At 41.5% G+C, this 16,225-nt stretch overlaps 2 protein-coding genes across 5 annotated transcripts in view; one reads left to right on the top strand and one right to left on the bottom strand.

Moving 5' to 3' along the window:
* blm (BLM RecQ like helicase) overlaps nucleotides 1–9,436 on the top strand; it is a 32,971-nt gene extending 23,535 nt beyond the window's left edge. For both annotated transcript variants that reach the window (XM_035791129.2, XM_035791128.2), the window contains 18 exons: nucleotides 906–1,015; nucleotides 1,128–1,260; nucleotides 1,378–2,096; nucleotides 2,228–2,404; nucleotides 2,579–2,697; nucleotides 2,799–2,912; nucleotides 3,009–3,107; nucleotides 3,195–3,343; nucleotides 3,465–3,571; nucleotides 3,671–3,831; nucleotides 3,937–4,132; nucleotides 4,317–4,507; nucleotides 4,678–4,822; nucleotides 4,917–5,116; nucleotides 5,274–5,469; nucleotides 5,620–5,742; nucleotides 5,904–6,120; nucleotides 8,942–9,436. In XM_035791129.2, the coding sequence (XP_035647022.1) occupies nucleotides 906–1,015; nucleotides 1,128–1,260; nucleotides 1,378–2,096; nucleotides 2,228–2,404; nucleotides 2,579–2,697; nucleotides 2,799–2,912; nucleotides 3,009–3,107; nucleotides 3,195–3,343; nucleotides 3,465–3,571; nucleotides 3,671–3,831; nucleotides 3,937–4,132; nucleotides 4,317–4,507; nucleotides 4,678–4,822; nucleotides 4,917–5,116; nucleotides 5,274–5,469; nucleotides 5,620–5,742; nucleotides 5,904–6,120; nucleotides 8,942–9,152 (3,367 nt within the window). In that variant the 3' untranslated portion in view covers nucleotides 9,153–9,436. The remainder of the gene's footprint in view (nucleotides 1–905; nucleotides 1,016–1,127; nucleotides 1,261–1,377; nucleotides 2,097–2,227; nucleotides 2,405–2,578; nucleotides 2,698–2,798; nucleotides 2,913–3,008; nucleotides 3,108–3,194; nucleotides 3,344–3,464; nucleotides 3,572–3,670; nucleotides 3,832–3,936; nucleotides 4,133–4,316; nucleotides 4,508–4,677; nucleotides 4,823–4,916; nucleotides 5,117–5,273; nucleotides 5,470–5,619; nucleotides 5,743–5,903; nucleotides 6,121–8,941) is intronic.
* A 227-nt stretch (nucleotides 9,437–9,663) lies between these two features.
* LOC118396735 (FERM domain-containing protein 5) overlaps nucleotides 9,664–16,225 on the bottom strand; it is a 117,635-nt gene continuing 111,073 nt past the window's right edge. For 2 of the 3 annotated variants that reach the window (XM_035791124.2, XM_035791125.2), the window contains exon 14: nucleotides 9,664–15,117. In XM_035791124.2, coding sequence (XP_035647017.1) covers nucleotides 14,534–15,117 — 584 coding nt within the window. In that variant the 3' untranslated portion in view covers nucleotides 9,664–14,533. The remainder of the gene's footprint in view (nucleotides 15,118–16,225) is intronic. The other variant, XM_035791126.2, reaches the window with a different exon arrangement.

Below are 16,225 nucleotides of genomic sequence, written 5' to 3'. Positions count from 1 at the left end.
ACACGGTATGGATGGTGTTAGACAGGTGATGAGATGTGCCTGGTTTTCTCCAGACATTGTGCTTTGCATTCAGGTCAAATAGTTATATTTTTGTCTCATCAGACCACAATATTTTGCCTTATGCTCTTTCTTTCATGTGCCTTTTTGCAAACTCCAGGTGTGCTGTCATTTGCTTTTTCTCAGGAGTGACTTCCGTCTGGTCACTCCCGTAAAGCCCAGATTGGTTAAGTGCTGTAGAGACTGTTCTGCTTCTGGCAGATTGGGTTCTTGGTCACCTCCCTGACCAAGGTCCTTCTTGCCCAGTTGCTCATTTTGGTCAGACAGCCAGCTCTTGGCAGAGCCTGGGTACTTCCATATTTAATTTCCCAGTGATGGAAACCACTGTCTTCTTGGAAACTTTCACCACTTTAGAAATAGTTTTATACCCTTCCTCAGATATATGCCTCATCACAATTCTTTCTTGGAGATCTACGGACAGTTCTTTGGACTTCATGGTATAGTTTCTGCTCTGTGATACTGTGGGACCTTATATAGACAGGTGTTTCTTTCTAAATAATGTCCAAACAATTGAATGAGCCACAGGTGTCACTACAACTTGATTAGAGTCCATCAAGGATGGTCAATGGTAATTGGATGTAACTGAGCTCAATTTGGAGTCATAGTAAAGGGGTGTGAATACTTATGTAAATAGATTTCTGTATTTAATTTTTATATAAATTAGCAAACATTTCTGAAAATATGTTTTCACTTTGTCATAGGGTATTGTGTGTAGATGATGGGTGAGAAAATAAAATCCATGTTGAATTCAGGCTGTAACACAGCAAAATGTGGAATAAGTCGAGGGGTATGAATACTTTCTGAAGGCACTGTATCTACTTGGTAAGCGTTGTTTATGATCACAACAGATTGAAGTCAGCTGGCTCTGCAGTCCGTAAAGACATCAGTCCTGAATCAACAAGAGGGTCAGTGTCGAGCCTGCAAAGAGTGTCTGATGGTCCTCTGAAAGAAAGAAAAGGTGAATAACATGGCTTATGTTTAAGCCAGATGTTTTGGTATGTTTTTATAATTCCAGTGAACATTGCATATAATTCTCTTGTATTGAGTCCTCGTTTTATTTGTCCCTTTAGTCACCAATCCAAAGTCTGAAGATCAGCTCTTGAGTATCATGGAGTCCATCTGTGCTCTGGTGGATTCCATCCCTGATCATGAACTATTAGGCCTGTCCTGTGGGACAGAGCTCTTACTGCAGCGCGCTCATAGGTAATTCATTTAATCTGAGCTATTTTATATGGGACAACTACTGTAGATTAATTTTCAGCTGTAGTTCTACTGTGACATCTATTAATCTGTTAGTCATATCACCCTTTTTACCATCAGGAAAAGGATCATTGCTACTGGCAGCAGTGACACATCTTCAAGGACACAACAGCCAGATAGCACTGTCTTGGAATCCAGATTCGGTGAAAAGACTACTTTTTCCTTTGCTACTCCAAGTGTCATGTCTTCCACCACTTGCCTGCCCAAGGGTAAAGGAGATTCTTCCATGAAAGCCCTTCCCTTCAGGAGGTCCTCAGTCATATCTGTGGACTACGACAGTAGTATTTTTGAGGACTCTGACTGTATGATGAATGTTCAGACTCCAGGCATCTCTTGGAGACCCAGCACTCAGGAAAATCCTATTTTCACTAGAGACAAGAAGAAAGCATCCACAACAGGCCAAAGTAATTGTGACTCTCCATCGAATTACGGTATCTTCAAAAAACAAATTGGTGATGTGGCTCAGTCAAATTTCTTCTCACCGAAGAGCCCGGCAGCTGCTGTACAAATGGCTGGGGAGAGCGGTACCCAAGCCTCTGTGGCACAAGCCCCAGCAGTTACGGAGCCAGACGATTTCTTCATTGATGACTTTGACATAGATGACTTCAATGATTCAGATATCCCTGATTACTTTGAACCCCCAAGCTCCTCAGCGTCAAGGCAGGACTCGAATTCTATCTCTAAAGCGGTGCGTGAGGGAGGACCAAGTACATCAACATGGCAGAAGAAACCAGCTACACCAGCTCCTGTGGCCAAGCCTCCTAAAATCACCTCTCCTGGCAAGTACATTGATTATAGGGCAGCCTTGAGATTGGATTATTCCTTCTACTAAACAAATGTTTTTTAGTTTTTCTCACATTGATTACTTGGTCTGTAGCTCACAGACACATGTTTATCTAATAATTTGCAGAGCCCACATACAGAAACCCTGCTCACGATCGCTTCAGAGGCTTCAACTTCCCCCACTGTCCAGAGATGATGAAGATTTTCCACAAGCGCTTTGGTCTCCATCAGTTCCGATTCAATCAGTTGGAAGCCATTAATGCTACGTTGTTAGGTCAAGACACATTTGTCCTGATGCCAACAGGTGAGTGGGGAATCAATGCCAATTGTAATATTGTAGTATACAACAAGTGCCTTTTAATGCATTGATTCAAATAACTCAAACTGACTTTGCAGATATGTAATATTTAGTAGGTATGAACAGAAAATGTTGATTAGATAATGTGCTGGATGTGTTTTGTTATTTCCTGTTTTTCAGGAGGGGGTAAAAGTCTTTGCTACCAGCTGCCGGCCTGTGTGTGTGCAGGAGTCACTGTGGTCATCTCACCACTGAAATCACTCATTGTAGACCAGGTCCAGAAACTCACTACACTGGATGTAAGTTTTCTACATACTGCTCACAGTGTGAAGTATGAAATGTACACATTCTTGCCACCCTATGCTTAGAATGTGTTTTAAATATCCTTGCATGTTTTTAGATTCCCGCCACAAGTTTGTCTGGTGAGAAGACTGACAGTGAAGCAGCCAGGATCTACTTGCAGCTGTCCAAGAAGGACCCCATAATTAAATTGCTCTATGCAACTCCTGAAAAGGTGAGAACTAAATAATTTAACCAGTAATGCTGTTATCAACCTCTTCTAATGGGAAATGCTATATTCAGACATGTTTTTCAATCTGTTTTCCTCCAGGTGTGTGCGAGTGGCAGGATGATCAGTGCCCTTCAGAACCTGTATGAGAGAGGTCTTATAGCACGCTTTGTCATTGATGAGGCTCACTGTGTCAGTCAGGTAGGTTCCTATATGTGATGCCTTATCTGGTCTAATGTTAGGTGTTAGAGGGAGATGATAAACCTGATGCCTTGTGGTTTCTCTCAGTGGGGCCATGACTTCCGGCCAGACTATAAGCGGATGTACGAGCTGCGGCAGAAGTTCCCCAAAGTGCCGATCATGGCCCTGACCGCCACTGCCACCCCCCGCGTTCAGAAGGACATCCTCAATCAGTTGCAGATGACCCAGCCTCAGGTGTATGTGCTCTAAGATGTGCCTTACCTGGGAAAAAACACCAGTGCAGTTGTAGTATTGTTGTATGCAAACATACAGCAGCTGTTTGTATGAATGTTCCTCATGGTGTCATTTCTCTTTCAGGTTTACCATGAGCTTCAACAGAAACAACCTCAAATATGCTGTGTTACCTAAGAAACCCAAGAAGGTAGATGAGGACTGCATTGACTGGATCAAGAAGAATTATCCACGTTCGTGTTCTCCCTCACTTGGTCAGAGGTTTTTAATGCTAGTGGAATGAAGTGTTTTGAGGACTGGGATCATGACTGGTTTTTACTCCTTGTGTATAGGTGATTCTGGCATTGTGTACTGCCTGTCCCGTAATGACTGTGACAACATGGCTGACAGTCTTCAGAGAGCTGGTATACTAGCGCTAGCCTACCATGCAGGCATCAATGACAAAGACAGAGAATATGTGCAGACCAAATGGATCAATCAGGATGGCTGCCAGGTGAGGTGATTTTTAACAGATGTTTACACGTTAATGTCACTAACCACCTTCATACTACTTGAGCTATCATTAACCCAGAGTTAATGTTGTATCCCTGTCCTCCAGGTCATGTGTGCCACCATAGCCTTCGGCATGGGCATCGACAAGCCTGATGTGCGCTATGTGATCCACGCCAGTCTCCCCAAGTCAGTAGAGGGCTACTACCAGGAGTCAGGCAGAGCAGGCAGGGACGGAGAGATCTCTCACTGCATCCTCTTCTACTCCTACTCTGACGTCATCCGCATCAAGAGAATCCTCACCAGTACAGATCTGAATTTTGACTATATAGACTTACAAATAATAGTCTGCGATTTTGTATGGGTTATATATCACGTATTGGAACATTTCCATGGAGGTATGGAAAGCTCTATGGACGATGTCTAAAATCCTGTATGTCAAAGTGTGAAAGTGATATTGAGAAAATGTCCACTCTGTTTTGATCACAGTGGACAAAGATGGAAACCACCATACCAAAGCCACTCACTTGAACAATCTGCACAGTATGGTACATTTCTGTGAGAACGTGATGGACTGCCGAAGGATACAGTTGCTGGCTTACTTTGGAGAGCACAAGTTCAACCCAGGCTTCTGCAAGGAACACCCTGATGTCATCTGTGACAACTGTGCCAGACCCAATGTAAGAGTTAACCCTTGATAATAAACCCATTATTACTATTAACCTTTTCCTTGACTCAGCACTTGTTCTATTTCACTGCAGTATTTTTACAGCTATGTGGTTATAATGTTTCATGTTTGAATTTGAAATGTTTCTATTTAGTCAAACTGGTTGTTATTTTTCACTTTCAGCAATACAAAGCAAGAAACGTGACTGAAGATGTGAAGAAGATTGTGAGATTTGTCCAGGAGAATTGTGAAAAAGTTGGCTCCAGATACAGCAAATCTGCGAACCAAAACCGACTGACTCTGAACATGTTGGTGGACATTTTCTTGGGTAACCAGTAAATTAGAACACCACTTAATTGAATGATTAAAAATTACTGTATGTTTAGTGTTTCTGAGAGAAACTCAACAATGCTTTCTGACAGGTGCTAAAACCGCCCGTGTCCAGTCAGGGATGTTTGCGATGGGAAAGGCTTACTCCAAACACAACGCTGACCGGCTGTTCAAGAAGCTGGTTCTGGATCACCTTCTGGTGGAGGACCTGTACATCACAGCCAACAGCCAGGCAGTGGCCTACATCTCTGCTGGACCCAAAGCCATCAATGTCCTCGGGGGACACATGCAGGTGAGCTTATTATATTGGTCCATAAACTTAGTTCTCATTCGATACGTCAACAACTGTTGTGAACGTGTTCTGTCATTCGTTATTAGCTTCACATATTTAGTTATGTTTGTGAGATCCCTGCAGTAGAAATGGGGACAGTTATTTTCCCTTGTCCTAGGTGGAGTTCTATGAGACCAAGAGTGCCTCCAGCATCAGGAAGCACAAAACTGCTGTGGCCAAGGATGTCTCCAAGAGCGAGGAGATGGTCCAGAAGTGTCTGCAGGAGCTCACTGATCTGTGCAAGAGGTTGGGCAAAGTCTTTGGCATTCACTATTACAACATCTTCTCCACTGCCACCCTGAAGAAGATAGCCGGTGAGTGCTGAGAGCATACACCACTTTTTAGTCTTGTTGTATTTCATTCATGTTCATATTCCTTTCTAGACCAAGCAAGTGTTTACCTAACATTATATTGGTAGACTTCCAATAACCAGTCGTTGTTCGAAAACTGTTTCCTTCTCCCAGAGACTCTGTCGGCCGACCCGGATGTGCTGCTGACGATTGATGGTGTGACGGAGGACAAACTGGAGAAGTATGGAGCAGATGTCATCGCTCTTCTGCAGAAATACTCTGAGTGGAAGCTACCTGGTGAGTGACCATACTGGGGAAAGCATGTCCTATACAACTCGATAATACTGGATTTCATATGTTCATGTTCCTACTCAGTGATATCTGTGCCCTGCTGTGTTGGACCTGTAGTGTAGTTGGTTTGTGTTAACATGTGTCTGTCTGACTGAACCCCTCTGCAGTGGAGGAGCAGTCTGACACCACTGAAGGAAGCTCCACTATGGCATGGATAGACACAAGCAGAGGCCGCGGAGACGACGAGGAGGACTGTTATGAGGACGATGCTGGATCTTCCAGTTATTTCAACAGTAACAACGGCAGAGGAGCGAAAAGGAAAAAGGCCTCCGCCTTCAAGAAATCCAAAAAGAGAAAAGGATATACAAACTCCAACTCTAAAGGGTTAGTGTTATGTGTCAAATGTCAAATCTTATATTCAGTCATATACAGTGACGAGTGAAAGTTTACACACCTGCTTATGAGTACAGTCTTCACATTTTGCTGCCTTAAAAAGGATTACATTTTATATATACAGTACCAGTCAAAAGTTTGGACAACTACTCATTCAAGGCTTTTTCTTTATTTTACGACTTTCTTTATTTTACTATTTTATGTAGAATAATATAGATGACATAAACTTAAAATGACACAACTAGGTTCCAGTTAAACAACGTTTACTAAACCCTATTTCCACAATACATGGTTGCCATTGCAACCCCCGCGCAGGCATACTAATAAGAGTGATGGCGCCGTGATAGGGATACTTAATACATGTACTTAACAGTTGGAGCCACAAATCTCACATTTGGACTCATCAGACCAAAGGACAGATTTCCACCGGTCTGATGTCCATTGCCCGGGTTTCTTGACCCAGGCAAGTATTTTATTTTATTGGTGCCCTTTTGTAGTGTTTACTTTGCAGCAAAGACCATGAAGGCCTGATTTCACGCAGTCTCCTCCGAACAGTTGATGTTGAGATGTGTCTTTTACTTGAACTCTGAAGCATTTATTTGGCCTGCAATTTCTGAGGCTGGTAACTCCAATGAACTTCTCCTCTGCAGCAGAAGTAACTCTGGGTCTTCCTTTCCAGTGGCGGTCCCCATGTGAATGCCAAGAGTGTGCAAAGCTGTCATCAAGGCAAAGGGTGGCTACTAAAATATGTTTTTTTTTTTTTTTTTACACTTTTTTTGGTTACTACATGATTCCATGTGTTATTTCAGTTTTAATGTCTTCACTATTATTCTACAATGTAGAAAATAGTTTTAAAAAATAAAGACAACCCTTGAATGAGTAGGTGTGTCCAAACTTTGACTGGTACTGTGTGTGTAATAAATTAATATATATACACACACAGATGAAGTCGTAAGTGTACATACACTTAGGTTGGAGTCATTAAAACTCGTTTTTCAACTACGCCAAAACTATAGTTTGTTAACAAGAAATTTGTCGAAAGTCTGTTAGGACATCTACTTTGAGGCCTACCTTCAAACTCAGTGCCTCTTTGCTTGACATCATGAGAAAATCAAAATAAATCAGCCAAGACCTCAGAAAAAACAATGTAGACCTCCACAAGACTGGTTCATCCTTGGGAGCAATTTCCAAACGCCTGAAGGTACCACGTTCATCTGGAGAGCTAGCATATTGATTTCATTTAATTTGCGATTTTCATGAATAGTTAACGTTGCGTTATGGTAATGAGCTTGAGGCTGTATTCATGATCCCGGATCCGGGATGGCTCGCCGCAAGAAGTTAAACAATTAAGGCAATGCTACCAAGTACTATTTGAGTGTATGTAAACCTCTGACCCACTGGAAATGTGATGAAAGAAATAAAAGCTGAAATGAATCACTCTCTACTATTACTGACATTTCACATTCTTAAAATAAAGTGGTGATCCTAACTGACCTAAAAAATGGAATTGTAACTAGGATTAAATGTCAGGAATTGTGAAAAACTGAATTTAAAGGTGTTTGGCTAAGGTGTATGTAAACTTCCGACTTCAACTGTACATGTGTTTTTGTTGTGTGTTTTCTAGCGATATTCTATATACACTGCTCAAAAAAAACAAAGGGAACACTAAAATAACACATCCTAGATCTGAATGAATGAAATATTTGTATTAAATACTTTTTTCTTTACATACAGTGGGGCAAAAAAAGTATTTAGTCAGCCACCAATTGTGCAAGTTCTCCCACTTAAAAAGATGAGAGGCCTGTAAATTTCATCATAGGTACACTTCAACTGTGACAGACAAAATGAGAAAGAAAAAAAATCGAGAAAATCACATTTGTAGGATTTTTTTAATGAATTTACTTGCAAATTATGGTGGAAAAAAGTATTTGTATACTTCTTCTTTAAGAGGCTCCTCTGTCCTCCACTCGTTAACTGTATTAATGGCACCTGTTTGAACTTGTTATCAGTATAAAAGACCTGTCCACAATCTTGGTGTTCTCTGGCAAATGCCAAACGTCCTGCACGGTGTTGGGCTGTAAGCACAACCCCCACCTGTGGACGTCAGGCCCTCATACCACCCTCGTGGAGTCTGTTTCTGACCGTTTGAGCAGACACATGCACATTTGTGGCCTGCTGGAGGTCATTTTGCAGTGCTCCTCCTCCTTGCACAAAGGCGGAGGTAGCGGTCCTGCTGCTGGGTTGTTGCCCTCCTACGGCCTCCTCCAAGTCTCCTGATGTACTGGCCTGTCTCCTGGTAGCGCCTCCATGCTCTGGACACTACGCTGACAGACACAGCAAACCTTCTTGCCACAGCTCGTATTGATGCTCCATCCTGGATGAGCTGCACTACCTGAGCCACTTGTGTGGGTTGTAGTCTCCGTCTCATGCTACCACTAGAGTGAAAGCACCGCCAGCATTCAAAAGTGACCAAAACATCAACCAGGAAGCGTAGGAACTGAGAAGTGGTCTGTGGTCACCACCTGCACTCCTTTATTGGGGGTGTCTTGCTAATTGCCTATAATTTCCACCTGTTGTCTATTCCATTTGCACAACAGCATGTGACATTTATTGTCAATCAGTGTTGCTTCCTAAGTGGACAGTTTGATTGACTTGGAGTTACATTGTGTTGTTTAAGTGTTCCCTTTATTTTTTTTAGCAGTGTACTTGCAACTGTATATTTGAGTTATTTCATGCCAGACTTTGATTCCGAATACTATCTGGCATCTACATTTACCCGTTTCATTCTCTGTACTCCTGTCTCTTGGTGTAGGAAGTACAGCAACAATGGGTCGTGGACAGGGTCCAACTCCAGAGGTGGATCTAAAGGCCGGGGGTCAGCAGCAGGACGTGCGTCAACAGCAGGGCGGGGCTCAAGGCCTTCAGCAGCAGGCCCAGTGGGGAGGAGGCCCGGCTTTATGGCCCTCCCCACACCACAAACAAACAGCCGGCCATTCCTCAAACCAGCCTTCTCTGTACTGTAGGAGTATAACTCCTGGCCATACCTGGAGTCTAACAGAGGGATTTTGGCGTAGCAAGGAAACTCCTAGTTAGTAGAGGATTTGAGACTGGGGTTCAATTTGATTCCAATTTACTTATAAATGATTTACTTGTTTCATTTTAACTGACGAATGTGTGTTTCTGTACAGCGTCTTCAATAGTCTTCATTTTTTTTCACTGGATTATCACTGTTTGTTTGCTTCTTTAGCAGTATTTCTTATCCAATCTGACGTGAAGTTTTCCACTTTTAATAAAGGCTCATAAATTATTCCTGAATGTGATACTGCTTTAAACTGTTTTCTGGAAAAGGTAAACATGGGAAATTGTGTTTTGTTTTGAACCACGCCCTTAATACTGTACTTCCATTTACCCAAAAGCATGGAATGTGTAATGTTCCCTGTAGATGGCACTATATAATCTGAGCTTTAAAAAAATAAGAAAAAAAGCGTAATTTGCATTGAAGAGCCATAAACCACAAGAAGACCATTTTTAAATGTTTATTCAATGTTTATTTAAAATTGTAATAGTTTAATGGCACCAGTTACAAGGGACTATCAGAGAGAAACAATATTGTATATTGTTTTGTACAGAAGGTTTTCTACAGTATAAACATGGGATTCAGAATGGATCTGAACAAGAACTGGATTTGGCACATTTGTATATTCATATTACATAAATAAACAGCAACCTTCATTGGAGAGAGAAAGATACATAAGACACGTCTACAGACACTTATGCATATACACTTATTTACATGTATATGCACAGCTGTGAGAGTGTTTGCTTGGGAGCTGGCGAGGGGGGGAAGCATATTACAACAAGGTGACATAATAATGACTGGTTCTATTAACTCCCTCAGCTCTATAGCTGTAGCTCTGTCTGCCCTATACTTGTTAAGTAGCATTACTGTGGGAGTAAAGGGGACCTTCAGGAAAAGAGCTCAATGCTATTTACCTTTTGCAGTTAAACTATCTCATCTGCTGGCATGTTATTTGTCAAGCTGTACTTTTCACTTACATTTGACTACTATTTCATCTTCATGCCATTGGCAAACCGTCATATGTAGAATATCTTGTACCTCCTTTAATCAGAGTAATGGCCAATCCATGTTATTTATTAGTCTGTGGTTTCCATAATGATTTCCAACATACTATATGTAAACCAGGGCAGTTGTCCAAAGATAACAGAAATTCCCTATTGTTTTACACACTACCAGGCAAGAGTCTGAAACATCTACCAGACAAACAAGTACTACAGCCAGTTCCCAGGAGAGATCAAAGAAACTAATGTAAACATGACATCACCAGATCAAATGTACTGTACAGATTCAAGGTTTTTCAGAGGCAACGTGCCTGTACAGATTCAGATGGATATAGAACTACATAACTTTCTGTCAGAGACACAAATGACTCACTCTGCCGTAAGTGCCGACCATACATCACATGGGATCAGTAACCACCACCCTACATTAACAACAGCTACATAGTAAACAGTGTTTTCCATTTAAGCTTGTGAGATTAAAGGGTAGTCCATACATTATGAGGAGGGTACTCTGCATCTATCTCTGTCCATTCACTCATTTGCCCCTTTGTTAAAAATGCAGAGCTGTTCGGGACTAAAGATTCCAGGCACGGGAAAGACCCTTGGGTCACAATGAAGTACTGTTGAACAAAATGCTGAATTCCAACATGCCAATAAGAGCTTTAACAATGGAAGGAAAAAAACATCTATAAAATATGGTACATACTAAGAATAATAACTGTCTTCATTTTACATTTACTGTGTTTTATGAAAAAGGAAAAGGCGCGTACCATGAGCTCTAATTTGTTGGTAATGTAATTACACTACATGACAAAAGTATGTGAACATCTCATTCTGGAGTTGGTCCACTAGATGTTGGAACATTGCTACAGGGACTTGCTTCCTTTCAGCCACAACAGCATTAGTGAAGTCGGGCACTGATGTTGGGCTATTAGGCCTGGCTCCCAGTCGCCGTTCCAATTCATCCCAAAGGTGTTCGATGGGGTTGAGGTTGGGGATCTGTACAGGCCAGTCAAGTTGTTCCACACAGATCTCGACTAACCGTTTCTGTATGGACCTCGCTTTGTGCACTGGGGAATTGTCATGCTGAAACAGGAAAGGACCTTCCCCAATCTGTTGCCACAAAGTTGGAAGCACAGGATCATCTAGAACATCATTGTATGCCATAGTGTTAAGATTTCCCTTCAATGGAAATAAGGGGCCTACCCCGAACCATTATTTATCCTACACCAAACTTTACAGTTGGCATTATGCATCGGGGCAGGTAGCGTTCTCCTGGCATCTGCTAAACCCAGATTAGTCCGTCGGACTGCCAGATGGTGAAGTGTGATTCATCACTCCAGAGAATGCATTTCCACTGCTCCAGAGTCCAATGGTGCCGAACTCAGTAGTGAGTGTTGCAAACGAGGACAAACGATTTTTAGGCGCTATGCGCTTCAGCACTCGGCTGTCCTGTTCTGTGAGCTTGCCTTCCACTTCGCAGCTGAGCCGTTGTTGCTCCTAGACGTTTCCACTTCACAATAAATTGCATGGCTATGTGCTCAATGTTACACACCTGTCAGCAACAGGTGTGGCTGAAATAGCTATATCCACTAATTTGAAGGGATGTCCACATACTTTTGACCATGTAGTATACAATGACAGTCAACTGATTTTTGACACTGCAAAAAAACAGCACAATATCCAGTGTAAGACTTCTGTTTACATTTCTATGTCCATTTGCTCTTACAATTTGACTGATTATTGCTTATTGAATGATGCTGCCTTAATTGTTGCATGCTTGGAAAGAACATTAAAGCTGCATAATGCTGATAATGTGTACGAACATAGACCATCAATTGACCTTTTTTCTCTTCCAGTTCCCTGACCTTTAAGAAGTAACACTAACAGACTGTCTGGAACTGTCTTGTTGACCTTTACAGTATTTAGCACTAGGCAAGTTAGAAATCGGAAATATGAATTTATAAAATAACGAAAAAGTACCGTTATCTTGCATACTGGATCAACACTCCCCATCCAGATACAGACAAATTCAACCTTTCAAGTCATCCTCTATCTTTGTGTGCTGTTCATTGGAAGTGCATGCATAATACACTAGCATAAGGAGCATGCATATTTGACTCAGGAATTTCTGCCTTTCTATGGTACGTAACTGTTACTGCACCAGATTTGCTACTAAGGGCTGCTTTTAGCACACCTCTGCCATGAACATGGGTATTTCACACAGCAGATGTCTGGGCCCCACACTGTTGATGGAGGGTTAAGAACTGAAATGTCTAGGACCACAGTAGACACCCAGCCGTAGCACTGACTAGTATATGCTGCAGTTTCTTCCTTGCTGGGACTACTTCAACTAGCAGGGTCCTGTTGGGGGACAGACTACACTCAGGGCCAGGGGATGCAGTGCTCTGGATACATGGGCCCAGGCTGGGCTCCCCAGGGCAGAGCAGGCAACAGCACCACTGGGGGATCAGAGCATGGAGCAGCTGTGTGGAGGTCATGGTGTTAAATAACAGGCCAAAACAAGAATGGCTGCAGCCAATAGTCACGAGCACCAAATGGTCACATATGCATTCCCCTTTGATTATACTCGTACCGGCCTCGTGGCATGTGAGGCTGGTCGACTCATCAGTGCTAATTTATTTTGACATCCCTTGAACCTCTACCTTTTTCTCATTCAATCTCTTTCTTTCAATATCTTTCTTTATCGTTTTCTCTCACTTTAAAAAAAATAAGACCATATTTTTTATCTGTCAACACTTCTCATTATCAGCTTGAAGTGTGTTACATTCCTACATACAAACACACACTCACACCTGCCTGGTTAAATAAAGGTAAAATTTTAAAAAAAATAAAAAACGTGGAAAACGACTGACCAATCTGCATTGTCTTTGGAGTACTATCTTTTCTGTTGGTATTGTAGTCCAGTCTACTTTTGACAATATGTATTGTTCCATTTGAAATAGTTCTCTTGACAACTAAAAAGTATGCATGCTGGTGGAGTGAGAGAGTGGATTTGGATAAAAGCCCAGTTTTTGAGTCAACCCCTTTTCATATATGTCATATATGTCCATAAATGGCAGACCTCACTTGAAACACAGAGCTAAAAAAAATTATAATTTCATCTTCAATAACAAAATATCATTTCAGTTCTGTTAAAAATATACATGGAAAAACTGTCAATATAATAGGAAACAAACTACTTTGTACAAAAAGTACATCATTGTTATTCTTATACTAACAATTAATTACAGTATAATATACGCAAAATGAAGAGCAAGGTTGATATGGAACTGAAAGAAATCATACATTTCAACAGATCTTAACATCAAGAAATGTACATAAAACAAAATTAAGAAATATGACAAAACAAATGCACACATTCAAAAGTACTGAAGTATTTAACCTAAAGACTATTGCACATCTACCTAGACTGGTCCTATTGGTGCTAGTGAGTGTTTCCAAGAAGTTGATCATCAACAGTTACTGACACTATGGGGTCACATAACTCCATGGTCACTGGTTTATTTAACTGTATCCTTTATAAAAACTTTAAACGGATTTCAACTTCACAGCTTCTACTTTATACACCTATTGTATTTCCACTAAAGTATAACTTTAAAACAATCCGACAAATTCAAAACGTTCTTCATATCATATACTTTTTTCTTCATAAAAGGCATTTGGTAATCATCCCCGACTTACTCAATTTCAATCACTTGCGCTTTGTTCTGATAAATGAAAACCATTATAGATGTATGGCTTGGGATGGATGTTTCTTCATCTTAAAAGGCATGACTGTCTACTTCACTGAACACTTTTCAAAGCTGTATTTATTTGACTTCATTCTGAACCATTTCGATGACTTGGTGGCTTCCCTGATATCCTTGCATCACATTCTTCCCCTATGCAAATGCAATTTATTTTCCAAACAATACATAGTAAATGTAGGCAACATTCATTCATTCGTTGCAACAAAATGTCTTGTTCCTGTTAAAAAATACTTCAGTTCTTTAATTTCAGTTTCTTATTTTTTCGTTTATATTTTTTGAAAAAATAATATACCTGAAATGACCTAAAATTAAAAATAAAAAAAAACATGTCTTCTGGGTTTGTAAAAAACAAACGAACGGTAAAGGGGAAAAAGGGGGGAGTAACTCAAAATGGAGGGAGAGAGAGAAACTCCTGGCACAGTGATTCCAGGAGTATCATGAGACAAGCTGGGTTCATGGTTGGAAAGGGGCTGCCCTCCATCTCTCCGTAGCTTTAATCGTCTTCTCTAACCCCGAATGGGCTTACGTGCTCTACCGCCTCATGCTCTCTCTCATTTGTTAATGAGCAAACTGCCCGCCCAGCGGAGCTTGCAGGCAAACCACCGCCTGAGGGGACAAAAGTATTCGTAATGGAACTGCTCAAATTCGGGGGTCTGGCGGATATCACGTAAAAATGCAACGTCAAGGTCGGATTCAGTGAGGACGATGAGGAGGAAGAGCAAGACAAAGAGGAGTCCAATGGTCACAAGAAGCAAACGGAGGACACTTAAAACAAACGTATTCACCTGTTCCACTTCGCTGAGCGGCGAGGCTCCCTCTGCACCCTCAACCGTCGCTCTACTGTCTGACAAGTCGCCAGCATCCCCCACCGAGGGGGTGCCTGCCTCCGACTCCTTCTCCTCCTTGATGCTGCAGGGGGCTCCGTTGACCTGGCGTGCCACGGTCAACTCCAGGCTGTGCTCTGCCACAGGGGTAGGCAGCACGCTGTCAGAGGGGCTGTAGGCCTCGTCAGAGATCACCGCCGAGCCCTCGCTGGCGTCCGTGGCTAGGCTGCGGGAGCGCGGCATGAAGGAGTCCCCATGGGACACAGAGCGCACAGGTGTAGAGTGGGCACTGTCACGCAACGACTCCAGACCTGTCCAGGGCAGGGAGTGGAGAGAGAGGGAAACAGACTCAGAGGGGGTTTCCAGTACACAACACTACAGTGCTAACACCTAATAAGATATTGAGTTTCAACCATGTGAGTGGATATCAATGTGTTTATACAGTAACATAATGCAATCCAGTTGCTTAATGATGGATCATATGAACATCACTCTGGACTGAACCATTGATCTATTATAGATGAAGGTCTGATGAGTGGGGATGAGTGGGGAATGTCCAGTGACAGAGAGCTCAAGAAGCACATGTCCATACTGATTAGCAGCTTGTTCATTAGTCCCACAGCACGCTGAGCCCTCCCTTGTATAAACCTTGAAAATCACAGTGGGTAGGTTTATTTTTCAGACAATAATAACACTCAATAAGTATAAACCTACATGAAAATCACAGTGGGTAGCAGGGGGAGAACATCATAATAAATATAAATAAGATATTTTTCAGCATTTGGTCATTCTCAAATAATAGTTTAAAAAAAAATATTTTTGTACATATGGAACATTTTCTGGGGTAGCCTACAGTTATTTTTTGTTTCAGCTCATGAAACATGGGACCAACACCTGAACTCAACATGTTGAGTTTATATTTTTGTTCAGTGTATACTTGTTCAGTTTTGTATTATTTCTGTTTATTTATTAAAACAGCTTAAACAGGACAGATGTCACTCATCAGTGATGAGAAAGATTTTTGAGCAAAAGGATATGCAAATGTATCTATACTGAACAAACTGTTCCATTCTACCTCAGACAGCCACCGATTTCATGGAGAGAATATTACAATTTCATAGAGGCAGATTGGGATATCATCTCCTGATGATGAGGCATAGTTTTTAAATGAAAAAATCTCCCATTCTGAGTGATGTTCTGGAACATTTCGATTTTTTGTTTCAGCTCATGAAACATGGGACATTTCATGTTTTTCAGTGTATTTTGTTGTATCTGAGTGAGGCATATTTTAAAGAAATAATCTCCCATTCTGAGTGAGCCACCGTAATTTCATGTATGCTGTTAAGCAGGCATACGAGCTCTAAACATTCCAGCTGTATTTCTGCCTTCTTGAATGGCAAATAGATGAAAACATGAAAT

This window comes from Oncorhynchus keta, chromosome 17 (assembly GCF_023373465.1).
Source record: "Oncorhynchus keta strain PuntledgeMale-10-30-2019 chromosome 17, Oket_V2, whole genome shotgun sequence".
Lineage (NCBI taxonomy): Eukaryota > Metazoa > Chordata > Actinopteri > Salmoniformes > Salmonidae > Oncorhynchus > Oncorhynchus keta.
Note: the sequence above shows the minus strand (reverse complement) of the source record. Positions and strands in the feature narration are given on the sequence as shown.